Consider the following 13,374-nt stretch of genomic DNA (forward strand, 5'->3'; position numbering starts at 1 on the left):
AAATAAAAAAGATCAATTTATTGAGCAGTACATGAAGATCTCACAGATTAAAGCCACAAACTGGTTAGTTATATCTGACATATAGCAGCATAGGGTACGCATTACATTGATAGAATTAATCCATACATACTGCATATTGCCACACAGTCAAATTACTAAAAAGGAAGGCATTATAAAAACCTGACATTTCATGAATATTCACTTCTTCAGGAGTAGCTGCCACCCCTATAAAATCTGTAAGAAGCCAGCTTGATAGCAAGATCATTGTTGTGGTATCTCCAAATGGTGACCACCACATAGTGTCTGGTCCGGGAGTTATGGAAGGGGTATGGTACACCCCACTAGGATAACCAAAGAGCGGTACAGGGAGGTAAAAAGATGGAATATGAAAACCCAAAGTGGTGGTATGTTGTCCGTGGCTGAAGGTAGATGTCCTCTAGCTTAGGGTTTTCCTGGGTAACACTGAACCTTTTCCAGTCACGATTGTTCTTCTCCATCTCCTTCTCACTGACATAAACTTACTAGGTATACAGGGCTGACCCTGTGCCATCATCATATTCCTCCTTAAAGCTGAACTAAACTCAATCGTCATTAACAATTGTTTAAATTCTTATGGTTATATAAGAAAGTATATTATATTTACTGGTAAACTTTTTCTTTTTACATTTCTTTGGTTGCTTCCTGGTTTTTGGCCTACGTAAAATAAAGTCATATGTTCCAAGAGTCTTTATTGGTATGTTTTGCTTTTCCATCTGGAGGAAGGGATATTTTCCCCCTTCATTTTTCACCTGTTGCTCCTGCCAGATTCTTCTTGTCCTAGGGTGAGAATGCTCACTTACTATATTGTATCCATATGTAGCACTACCCTCTTAGGGGTTGCTGTTGAATTGGGCCCCCCTATAGTCCTGCTCAGCCAATCAGCATTTTCAACACAAGCTTTCATCAGAAGAGGAGACAGAAATCAGTCCTTGAGCTTTGGTTTTGTTATTTATTGCGGGGAACTGATAATGGAAGAAAACTTCCTGAACTATTCACAACTTCTCCTTCTTGAAGCAACATAGTCTCTGTTGGATGCTAGCCAGCAGCACCTTGTTGTACCACCCCAGACCCTAGATGATCTCCTCTTCACTCAACAATCTGGAGACTTTATTCCTGAGCAGGGGATCTGGCTCCTGTTCCTTAAATAATGTAAATAGTCAGTAGTAGGGGGCTAATCTGGGTTCCCACCAGAGTGCTCTTTCCCCTATCTGCCCAGGGGGTGCAGGTGTACTCACTCAGATCCTCTCCTTTACTGCTCGCAGGCTGGCTGCTGTTACCAGACCTATCAACTGGGCTACTCCATCCCTGTCATGCAAGTGGTCCTCTCTCAGGGGGGCCAGTGAGTCCCGAGTTTTCCTCCTTTCCAGCTCCAGGCTCGAAGGCAGGCCTTACCCCACTAGGTCTTCCATCCCATCCTGGAAGCCTTCCTCCTCCAGCCTCACATCTTCCTACTCCTTCTTCCACCCAACTCCGCACTCCTCTTGCTGATCAGGCTCCTACACCTTTAAGGAAGTCCCAGCCCATTGCCAAGCCTTCTGTTGGGGATTGGCTGAGGTTCCTCAAGGGTGCAACTAGCCACTCCTCAGAATTTGTCTGATTTGTTTCGGACTAATTCCTTAAGTCAGTCATTTTGTTTCAACATAATCATTATGTCAGAATGGTTTGTTTTCATGATTCGCTTCAAATATTCAGTTTCATTTAGTATATTTGTTGTTCCGAACTGATTTGTACTTTCAGATGTTATTATTGGAAGCTTTGGATTAATTCGTTATGTCATTTCAGCAACTTGCTTGTGACTACCATGCGACTTGTTTGCAACGTTGATGTATTGTGACTTTGGCCAATCATAACAATACAGAGTGTGTCGTGTATTATTGCACTTACATAACCCTCTGAAGTCACAAACAAATGAACCAAATATGAATGAATTTGTTGTTTTAGTTATAATTGATTTCAGATTCGTTAAAATTCATTACTAATTTTGTCCTAAATTCGATGCAGAACGAAATGAGTCACACGTCTTTTAAATGTAACATTTATCACATTTCTTTATAAAATTTAGGATAAAATGTATTCTGCTACATGTCTTTAGATAAAAAAAAGAAAGATATAGCGTCTACAAACTACGATATATATATATATATATATATATATATATATATGTATAGATAGATAGATAGATAGATATAAAAAATTGACACTCCACGGAGGTGAGATCTTGCATGGTGATTGCACCTTCTCACCAAAAGCTGCTTGGCAATAGTTTGGTAGCCCAGTCCAGCCTTGTGTAGGTCTACAATCTTGTCCCCGACATCCTTGGACAGCTCTTTGGTCTTTGCCATGGTGGAGAGTTTGGAATCTGATTGTTTGATTGCTCCTGTGGACAGGTGTCTTTTATACAGGTAACAAAATGAGATTAGCAGCACTCCCTTTAAGAGACTGCTTCTAATCTCAGCTTGTTACCTGTATGAAAGACACCTGGTAGCCAGAAATCCTGCTGAATGATAGGGGATCAAATACTTATTTCCCTCATGAACATGCAAATCAGTGCATCATTTGTTAGACATGCATTTCTTTTGAATTTTTTGTTGCTATTCTGTCTCTCAGAGTTACAATACACCGAACATTCAATTTTTAGACCGACCATTTCCTTGTGAGTGGGCAAACATTCAAAATCAGCAGGGGATCAAATACTTATTTCCTTCACTGTATATACACACACACATACTGGGATTTTTATTTATTTTTTTATACTATTAATGGTGGCGATCAGTGAGACTATGATACCAACTGACACTGGGTGGGAATTGAAAACTACCTCTGACATCACCAGTGACACTAATACAGTGACCAGTGCTAATTCTATACACTGTCACTGTACTAATGACACTGGCTAGGAAAAGGTTAACCTCTAGGGGCAATCAAAGGGGTTAGGTGTGTGCCTAACAAGTGTCAATGTGTGTAATATGTGTTGCTTTTACTAAATATCTGTTTGTTCCTTCTCCTTGCTTTGAATCTGTGGCGCACGTACACGCCCTGACCCCGGAACTGGCTGCCAATGAACAGGAACGGGATTCTGCCTATAGATGTCAGCCAACAGTAAAATGTGGGTGGCCGCTCAGCAAGTGGTTAAAGCTGTACTTCACACAAGCAACTAAACAGACAAATAAAATGCATATATGAGAGAAGTTTTACATGTCAAAGCATTTAACTTTCTGTTCATCCTGTCCTTAGATTTACACAGTGCAGCCAGACACCAGATCTAGGTTGATGATGTTGCTTTTCTCCTACTGTGATTATGCTATACAGCTGGGTTACCTCCTCAACCCTAGCTAGTTACTACATCAGGGTTTCATGGAACCCTAGGGTTCCTCCAGAGGTTTGCAAGGGGTTCCCTGATCAGATAAGTTCCCACTGACACCATTGACCTTTTTAGCTATCTGTAAGGCGATAATTCTTCCCAGTGACCACAAGCATAAGGAGTATTCTTCCCACTGACCATCACAGTAATGTATCATGCGTTGTAGATATAGTCATTTTTAGCAGGGGTTCCCTGAGACCGGAAAGTTACTTCAAGGGTTCCTGTGTGTTGAAGAGGCTGAGAAAAGCTGTACTAGACATTGAATGAGTAGCAGCAGACTGATGAGGTCAACTCTCCTTGTTTCTATCAGTGTGTCACTTGTTAGGACATGTGCATGCAGCAGACTTGCTTGGCTCCTAATGCTGCTGTATAAGTTAGCCATGCCATGCTTCTGAAAGTCCATAGACTTGTCACAATTCCACTTTAAAATGTTTCAAAACAATGCAATGATAAAGATGAACCCAAGAGATTCCTAGTTGGTTTCCCACCTTCTCCATGTGAAGTTGGTGGCTGGTGGACTGGAGTCTTCTACACAGATAAACTGAACAGCCCCACTGTCTAATGTCCTCACCTCCACCCGTATGGAGTCAGGCAGATCTAGAAGATAAAGACGAGGGGGTCTTAGAGACGCCATACAAAGCCTGATAAATGCAAGCGATGTAACACATTCAAGCATGATCAGATATGACTAGTTTTGCGGGCATGCAAGAACAAAGAACCAGGAATTTCCATAATGACTCTTAAAGCGGTTGTAAAAGCTGAATGGTTTTTTTTGTACCTTCATGCATTCTATGCATGAAGGTAAAAAAATCTTCTGTGTGCTACCCCCCCCCCCCAGCCCTCTCAATCCAGTGCTGTGCACAAGAGCAGTGGCTTTCCCTGGTCTCTCTCTCCTTATTGGCTGAGACACAGCAGTGGAAGCCATTGGCTCCTGATGCTATCAATCGCAGCCAGTGAGGAGAGAACAGGGGGGTGGGGCTGAGCCACATTCTATGTGCCTTATAGACGCTCAGGAGCAAGCATGCGCGAGTGCCCCTAGGACACTCAGCAGGGGGGAGGAGCCAGAAGCACCGGCGGGGGCACAAGAAGAGGAGGATCGGGGCTGCTATGTGAAAAACCATTACACAGAGCAGGTGGGGAGGCCTTTTTTTTTTTAAGCAGAGCCTAAATTTCACTTTAAGATCAGTCAGTGACTGCTCCATATTCCAGTACGGGCTTTGTTCTCAGGCCTATCCAGGGTCACCCATACACTAGGGGGCAGTCAGTCAATATGGCTGCTTTTGCAGACAGACACCCTCTGGCTGGGGTTCTAATGAGCACCAGTCCTAGCTACTACTGTTCCCCTCCCACCAACTTAAACTTGCTATGTCAACAGGGCCAACCGTGTGATGTCACAAAACACTTTCCAGCATTCCTCAGGTTAGCAACTTTGATGGTGAGATTGTTCCTTCACTTCCAGATGCCATCTAATATCTACAAGCTGTCTAAGACCAACCTTATGTATTGGTTTCTCATGGAACCTGTCTATGGTCAGGGCCATCTTAATGAATGGGCACATCTGGGCACTGCCAAGGAGCCCCAGGTGCTTGGGGTGCCCATGACCAGTGCCAGGACAAGGGGGAAGGGGGGGGGGGTGTCGGTCTGCACTGGTGATCTTGCCGCTGGTCAGAAGGAACAGCACCTGGCTTATGCTGGAGTGAGGATTCAGTTTTTTCCTCCTTCCAGCGGCACTGGCACTGAGATCAGTGCTCAGGAACTCAGTCTCAGCTCCGGAGAGGAAGGAGGAGCTGCCTTCACTGCAGATGGAGCGTGGTGATCTTTGAGTACAAGATAGAGGGGAGGGCACAACTCTGATGTATGGGGACACTGTGACGGAGACACCTGATATATAGGGGGGACACTGTGATGGGGATGTCTGAAGTATGGGGAAACTTGATGTATGGGGACACTGTGACGGAGACACCTGATATATAGGGGGGACACTGTGATGGGGATGTCTGAAGTATGGGGAAACTTGATGTATGGGGACACTGTGAAGGGGACACCTGATGTATGGGGACACTGATGTGGAAACTTGACATATGGGGACACTGATGGGGAAGCTTGATGTATGGGGACACCTGATATATGGGGGGTCTGTGATGGGGAACACCGTGATGGGGACACGGTGATGGGTGAAACTGATAACCTGATATATAGTGACACCTGATGTAAGGGGACACTGATGGGGACACCGGAAGTATGGGGACACTGATGGGGAAACCTAATGTATGGGGACATCATGATGGGGATGCTTGATGTATGGGCACACTGTGATGGGGAAACCTGATGTATGAGGGCATTGTGATGGGTGCACCTGATGTATGGGGGCATTGTGATGGGTGCACCTGATGTATGGGGACACTGCGATGGGGATACCTGATGTATGGTGTTCCACAATAATTCAATTACCATCCAGACCAGTAGAGGACAGTTCAGATCTGAAAGTTTGAAAATTATCGGTTGCGGTGAAGAGAGAGACTGCCCTTATTTTATTTTCATTTGATCACATACATTGGAGTTATGATTACGGTGTCCTCCTGCCATCTTTGAATAGACTTTCATAAGTGCACAGGCTAAACTGGCATCAAAGACTCTTTCCGCGTAGAACACAATTTCCGCTCTCTTCGGAAACTCAAGTTACATTGCTAGAAATACGTTTAATAGGAGATTTCCATAAGTATACTGATACTGTAGACAGTGGTGGATCCCCAATGGGGGATTCAGGTGACTCCCTGAGACTCAGTGCTCCTAGGGGGCCATGCTCACCAGTGACACCAATTATTGTACATTGTACACCCCAGGTCTTCCTACCCTGTCAGTCCAACCAGATTCCTCTGGCCAGCTGACTCCCCTGGGTCAAGCGCCCTACATATCTATACAGGTGCCTGAAGAATTTTGTCCTAAGACTTTATTTGATAAAGTTTTATAATAAAACTCTTTAGGCTTTCATGCATTTGATAGTTATGCTGAAAACTGTATGTAAGGCCTTCTCAAGTGGTGTTAAATTATTTATATGTATAATCCATAGAAAAAGCAACCCCCCTAATTTCCTCAAGAAGTTGACCTCTGGTCTATGAACCATGTAGAGTTCTAGTTTAACATTTTATCCCTATGTATGGATTAGTTGAGCATTAGGTATTGTCAGGGATCCTACAGCGGTAGCCTCTAGCACTCCACAGACCGGACTCCCCCAAGGCGCGGAATCCAAGCTCCGATCTGCTTGTTCACCAGGGCCCCTGATGGTGGGGATGGACTTGGAGCAGGCCGAGACCAGGTTGCGGCCCCTGGGTTCACCCAGCTGTGGTAGAAGCACTGTTGGAGGTGTATAGCAGGTGAGAGTCTGATGTGAGGAGGTAACAAGAGCATCGTCGGGCATGCCAGGTCGGTATCAGTGGTGGCGGCGTAGTACAAAATCAGCAGGCAGAGGGATACACAGGTCACAAGCCGGGTTCGTTAACAGGAGATCAGAACATGCAGGGTTAAGCAGGAGAATGGTCAGACAAGCCAGGGATCAGAGCAGGAGACAGACAGCAAATCAGGGTCAGGCAGGGTCGGCAACAAGACAATCTACTAATCAGGAACTCAGAAAAAACAGGTAAGACCATATGACAATTCAATGCAGTCCTAACCTGTTTTAAATAGGGCACCCTGCGCCCTGATTGGTGCCAGGCTCACACCCGCAATCGTGAGTGCGCATGCGCGAGCGCCGCTGCAATCGCGGGTGCCCTGTCCCAATGCTCGCATGCTAGTGCGGCCAGGCACACCACGCATGCACAGACCCACACACGATCGCGGAAGACACTGGGGTCCCTGACAGGTATTAATATTAATTGCATATTTACACGGGTCCAGCTTGGGCCAATGTAAGTATGTATATCTTATAGCTGAGGGACTTTTGGGCAAACTGACCATCACAGTAGTCAGCCCTACTACACTGATCTCCACAATCTTTTGTCCCACTGCATACTGACCACGGGGGATCACTGCCATCAACAAACATTGAGATTAATTTAAATATACCCAACAAAAGATGTGCTGTGTGGCTGATCCACCTGCATGTCTGTGTCACCTCTGTGCAGCTGCCATGGTAGAATTTTGCTGACGCGTGAAGGCTTTCAACGTTTAGCAATGTTTCAATATGCAACCTGCTTCCTCTTGAGCACTTGATGTATAACGGTTTCCTTCCATCTGTTAGATATGAATCTTGAAAAGTGTTTATTTTGCTTTTTTTTCAACTTACAAATAGAGAAAAGAATCACACCACCCATGCAAAAGAAAAGGCAGAATATTACAATGCCAAACTCTGTGCCTAAAGCTGGCCATACACCTTGGGGAGAGGGGCATGAACATGGTGCCGTGAGCAGCGTGCACTCCAGGCGCCCGCCAGCCATGTGTGTAACCCTGTAGATCGCCTGGAGCCCTGTCCTACCTGGGACTTGGATAGCAGCCTTGAGAGACCCTGGAGATACCATAGATGTAGAATATACACATACCCCTCACTAATTCATCTAATCTCATCGGGAGACGGGATCGGTGGCAATGGCTAGGTCGTGGATGGTGATTTTAACCAGTTGCTGACCGCAGATAGCTGAATGACGGCTACACTGCAGCCGGCCAGTTCTGGGAGGGTATCATATGATGTCCTCCCAGATCGCACTCTCCTGCGTGTCCCCCAGGGCGCGCACTGGCAATCTCCATGATTGCTGTGTCCTACAGACACAGCTGATCACGTGATGTGGTAAAAGGCCAATCACAGCGGCTTTTTACCACATGAGCAGCCGTGTCCAATGACACGCAGATCACAGGGAAATGCATTTGCCAGTTCTCGGCTGCACTTTCCTCACGCTGTCAGAATGTGGGGAAAGTACTGCCGAGAAACGGCAGTTGTCAGAGCAGGGATCAGTGCCCTGATAATCAGTGCCCAGCAGTACCACCCACCAGTTGCACCCACCTGTGCTGCCCACCGGTGCCACTCACCTGTGCCCATCAGTGCCACCCACCTGTGTCACCCACCTCTGCCCATCAGTGCCACCCACCTGTGCCCATCAGTGCCGCCCACCAGTGCCCATCAGTGCAGCACAGCAGTGCCGCCAGTCAGTGCCCAGCAGTGCCGCCTATCAGTACCCATCATCAGTGCCGCCTGTAAGTTCCACTTATCAGTGCCGCCTATCCGTGCCACCTCATTAGTGCTGCCTATTAGTACCCATCAGTGCTGCCTATGAGTGCTGTCTATCAGTGCAGCCTCATCAACACACATCATTAAAAGGAGAAAAATTACCTGTTTGCAAAATATAATTTATAATAGAAACAAAGAAACCTTTTTTTTCAAATTTTTTGCTCTTTTTTTGTTTATAGCGCAAAAAATAACACCCCCCGCAGCAAGTAAATACCACCAAAAGAAAGCTCTAGTTGTGAGAAAAAAAATATAAAAATTTCATATGGGTACAATGTTGCATGACCGCGCAATTGTCAAAGTGCGACAGCGCTGAAAGCTGAAAATTGGCCTGGTAAGGAAGGGGGGTATAAGTGCCCAGTAGGAAAGTGGTTAATCTGTGTTTGGACCCTCAGCTGAATGCGTCATCATGTACACAGATAGAAGGGGGTAGGAAGTTGAAGTTATTGAAGAGATTATTATATAAATATACAAAAATTTTGAAATATGGACAGCGCCACTGGGAACAATGACAGGAAGAATTTATATAAAAATATTATCAGATGAGAGTGATATAGTCGAAAGAGCAGCTTATCTCACCCTTGAAGGACAAGGTGCATAAACAATCAAACATAAACAGTTTTTTGCTTTGATTGCTTCGTATGGTATTATGTAGTGTATTATTTCATATTATTTTATGCACAAATATTATTCTGTTGAGTCCGCATATTCAGAGATATATTTTTTGAGGAGCGCTGTCTTTAGTGTTTGATTGTATTATATAAATATCAACTGGCGGATACGTGGAGAGTGACACATCCAAGAGAAAGAGATTATACCTTCTTCTCTTATGTGCATGGTTCGTATTCCAGACAGGATTATATAATGATAGAGCATAGACAGTTGGAGTCATTGGTTAGTTCCAACATAGAGGTCATGTCCATTTCTGATCATGCTCCCGTCACAATGGGATTACGAGTAGGAAGAGGCCAAGATAAAACAACTATCGAGATTAAATTAAATGCTCATACAGGATCCCGAAGTAGAGAAAACGTTAAGGCGAGAAATTGAACAATTTTTCGAGCTCAATGAGACTAATGAGGTCTCGATGGCCACAGACTGGGAGACACATAAAGCTTATATTATGGGAATACTGATTTCGATAGGAGAAGAAAAAAAGAAGGAGCGAGGAAAAAAAACAAAGGCAGTGATGGAAGAGCTTTATAAATTGGAACAGCTACATTAAAAAAAAAAAAAAAAAAGAGAAGAACAGATATATATCAGAAGATAATACTTAAAAGAGATGAGTTAAAAGATCTTATGGAACAAGAGTCGAGGAGGTTATTTAATAGGGTCTCAAGGAAAGATACCAGTGGGGGAATAGACCTGGAAAATACTTAATGAGAAGGTTAAATAGTAAGAAATCAAAAGATTTTATAGAAAAAATTAGAGATGGGAAAGGAGAAATATTGCATGCTACCTCTGATATTGCGAATAGGCCTCAAAAATATTGTAGTGAACTTTATGATGTGAGCGGTGGTGATCAAAAGGAAAGGGAAGAGGAAAAGAATCAGGCAGGAATATTTAAGTGAGGTGGAGTTGCCACAATTAGCGCAAGAAAAACTAGAGACCCTTGAGAGACCTATTACCCAGGAGGAAATTAACTTAGCCTTTAAGAACACGGTGGGTAAAAGCCAAGGGCCGGATGGATACACAGTGGGATAGTTTAAAAAATTTAGAGATCTTCTTGTCCCTAAAATGTGTAGGTATATGAACGCACTGGGGGAGGAGTTGGAAATGAGGGAGGAGTCACTGCAAGCTCATATAACGATTATTCTTAAAGAAGGGAAGGATAGCTCACAGTGTGCCAGTTATAGGCCTATATCATTATCAAAACATAAAAACTAAAACTATATGCTAAGGTGCTGGCAACGAGACTAAAGGAATTGATGGGTATATCTAGATCAGGTGGGTTTTATCCAGGGAAGAGAAGGTAAGGATAATGGTTTGAGATCCTTGATTCTTATACAAAGAGCTAAGAGAGAGAAAGTGCCGGCAATACTCCTATCGATCGATGCCGAAAAGGCTTTTGATAGGGTTAATTGGGGATTTATGTTTGATACACTAGAGGCATTAGGAATAGGGCCTAAAATGCTAAAATGGATGAAAAGATTGTATAATAGCCAGTCAGCAGCGGTTAAGGTCAACAGAGCGCTCTCTTTGTTTTTTAGAATGTACAACGGCACTAGACAAGGATGCCCCCTCTCTCTCCTGTTGTTTGTACTGTCTTTGGAACCTGTTCTGGTGAGGGTAAGGAAGTGTATAGATATAGCGGGAATAAAGATAGGTGAAGTGGAGCATAAGGTAGCCGCATATGCAGATATGTTGTTTTATCTTGTTAAACCTAGAATAATGTTGCCTACCCTAATGAGAGTATTAAAACAGTATGGTGAGCTATCAAACTTGAAAATAAACCCGGTAAAATCAGAAATATTAAATATCAACCTCCCAATGTCAGAGAAGTTGAGTCTACAAAAAGAGATTCCATTTATCTGGAGGGAAAAGGAAATGGGTTACATGGGAGTAAAATTAACCCCCACAATAAAAAAAAGGTATATATCAGGCAAACTACATCCCCCTAATAAATGAAATTAAGGAAGAGCGAAGGAGACTTTCAATGGGAGGAGCCTCTTGGATAGGACGTATAAATCTGGTAAAGATGGTGATAATGCCAAAAATTCTGTATACGTTCCACATGCTCCCGGTTCACCTTCCAGGGTCTTTTTTCGGGATAATAAAGAAGAGGGTTACTAAGTTTATATGGGAAACTACGAAACTGAGAATCAGTTATGAGGTCCTGAGTAGAGTAAAAGGGAAGGGGGGTTTGGGCTTGCCCAACATAAGGAATTACAATCTAGCAGTGATTTTATCACAAATAGTAGACTGGACACAAGGGAAAGGATGGGTAAATATGGAAGGAATTTCAAGTAAGGCAGAGTTAGAGAAGATTGTATAGATACCACATACGTTTCTCACAATGGATGTTAACATTAGTTCACTGACAAGGAAAGTTTTGAGTATATGGAATAAAATGTATAGTCAAAAAGGATGGAAATGTAATTCAATATTGACTCCCTTGATGGGAATGGAGTATTTCCCCCCCATTTTTGGGAAATGGATAAAGGATAAGAATGCATGTTTGAAAAATATATTGAATGAGGGGAAATTGCACACTTTTCAAAACTTAAAGAAGAAAAAAGATTTATCACATTTGATGAGTCGTGGTACCATCGACAAAACCATTTTGATTTGGTTTTTTGATGAGTCGTGGTACCATCGACAAAACCATCGACAAAACCACTGAGGACGTCGGAGGACATGTATCCATTTGAAAGATTGTTAAATGAAAAAATAACCCCATAAAGTGTCACTTCTAGGTTTTAGAAGATCCTTATGGCTATGGAAGGAACTGATCCTCCAGGGTTCTTGGAAAAATGAGAAAAGGAGCTTGGAACAGAATTGAATGCACAGCGATGGAATAAAATTTTCAAACTAACACATGAGGTGACAAATATGAGCACAGTAGAGATGAATTATAAATGTTTAACTATTATTTTATTTATTTCAGGTACTAATATAGTGCCGTCAATTTATGCAGTGCTTTTACATATATATTGTACATTCACATCAGTCCCTCACCCTCAAGGGGTGTACAATCTAAAGGTCCCTAACTTGCATTCATACATACATATACTAGGGCCAATTTAGACAGGATCCAATAAACCTACCAGCATGTCTTTGGAGTGTAGGAGGAAACCCATGCGGGCACAGGGAGAACATGCAAACTCTGGACAGGAGATGCCGTGGCTGGGATTCGAACCAACGACCCTTGTACTGCCAGGCGGAAAAGCTAACCATTTAGCCACTGTGCTGCCCTAGATGGTATATTACACCAAACGTAGCTCACAGGCAAAAAGAAGATACCTCATCTCTGTGCTGGAGAGGATGTGGAGAAAGGGGCACAATGGCACTTATATGGTGGGGTTGCCCAAAACTACAGGATTACTGAAAGGAAATAATCCAATACATTCAGGAAATATGTGGGATAACTATACAGAGAGATCCGTGGAGGTGTTTATTTTATAACTTTGAGCCCTCAGCAAAATTATATAAAAACAGGGAACTTTATCACTTAATTATTGCGGCTAAGGGTTTAGAATTAACGAATGGATAGAGTTGTTATTATTATTCAGTATTTATAAAGCGCCAATAGTTCGCTCAGCGCTGTACATTACAAAGGGGGACAGAACATGTGACAGAACAATACCAATACAATGGAAAACATGAGGGGATTGAGGGCCCTGCTCTTTCGAGTTTACAATCTAGACGGGACGGGATGGTGGCACAGGAGGAGATAGCTGTGGGGGATAGAGTGGTAGGAAGAGTGGAGGAGGTCGGCAAGTTAGCAGGGGGTGGGGTAGGCTTCCCTGAAGAGATGGGTTTTCAGGGTGCGCCTAAAGGAGAGGAGAGTAGGTGATAATCTGATGGGTTGGGGCAGGGAGTTCCAGAGGATGGGTGACACCCTGGAGAAGTCCTGGAGGCGGGCATGGGAGGAGGAGACCAGGGAACTAGAGAGAAGGAGGTCTTGTGAGGGTGCGTGTTGGGCGGTACTTGGATATTAGGTCAGTGATGTAGTTCGGGGCAGTATGGTGAACGGCTTTGTACGTCAGTGTTAGGATTTTGAATTTGATCCGTTGCGCAATCGGAAGCCAGTGGAGGG

At 43.7% G+C, this 13,374-nt stretch overlaps 1 protein-coding gene across 4 annotated transcripts in view; it reads right to left on the reverse strand.

Annotated features, from left to right (window-relative positions):
* The window catches only part of LOC149450488 (nectin-1-like), a 170,914-nt gene that overhangs the window by 98,149 nt on the left and 59,391 nt on the right, over window positions 1-13,374 (reverse strand). For 3 of the 4 annotated variants that reach the window (XM_089691938.1, XM_089691936.1, XM_089691935.1), the window contains exon 4: window positions 3,889-3,997. The exons of the other annotated variant lie outside the window; for it this stretch is intronic. In XM_089691938.1, the coding sequence (XP_089548064.1) occupies window positions 3,889-3,997 (109 nt within the window). The remainder of the gene's footprint in view (window positions 1-3,888; window positions 3,998-13,374) is intronic. 4 annotated transcript variants of the gene reach the window in all.

Source organism: Staurois parvus, unplaced genomic scaffold, assembly GCF_062004578.1.
Source record: "Staurois parvus isolate SC_StPar_1 unplaced genomic scaffold, SC_StPar_1.0 ptg000574l, whole genome shotgun sequence".
Lineage (NCBI taxonomy): Eukaryota > Metazoa > Chordata > Amphibia > Anura > Ranidae > Staurois > Staurois parvus.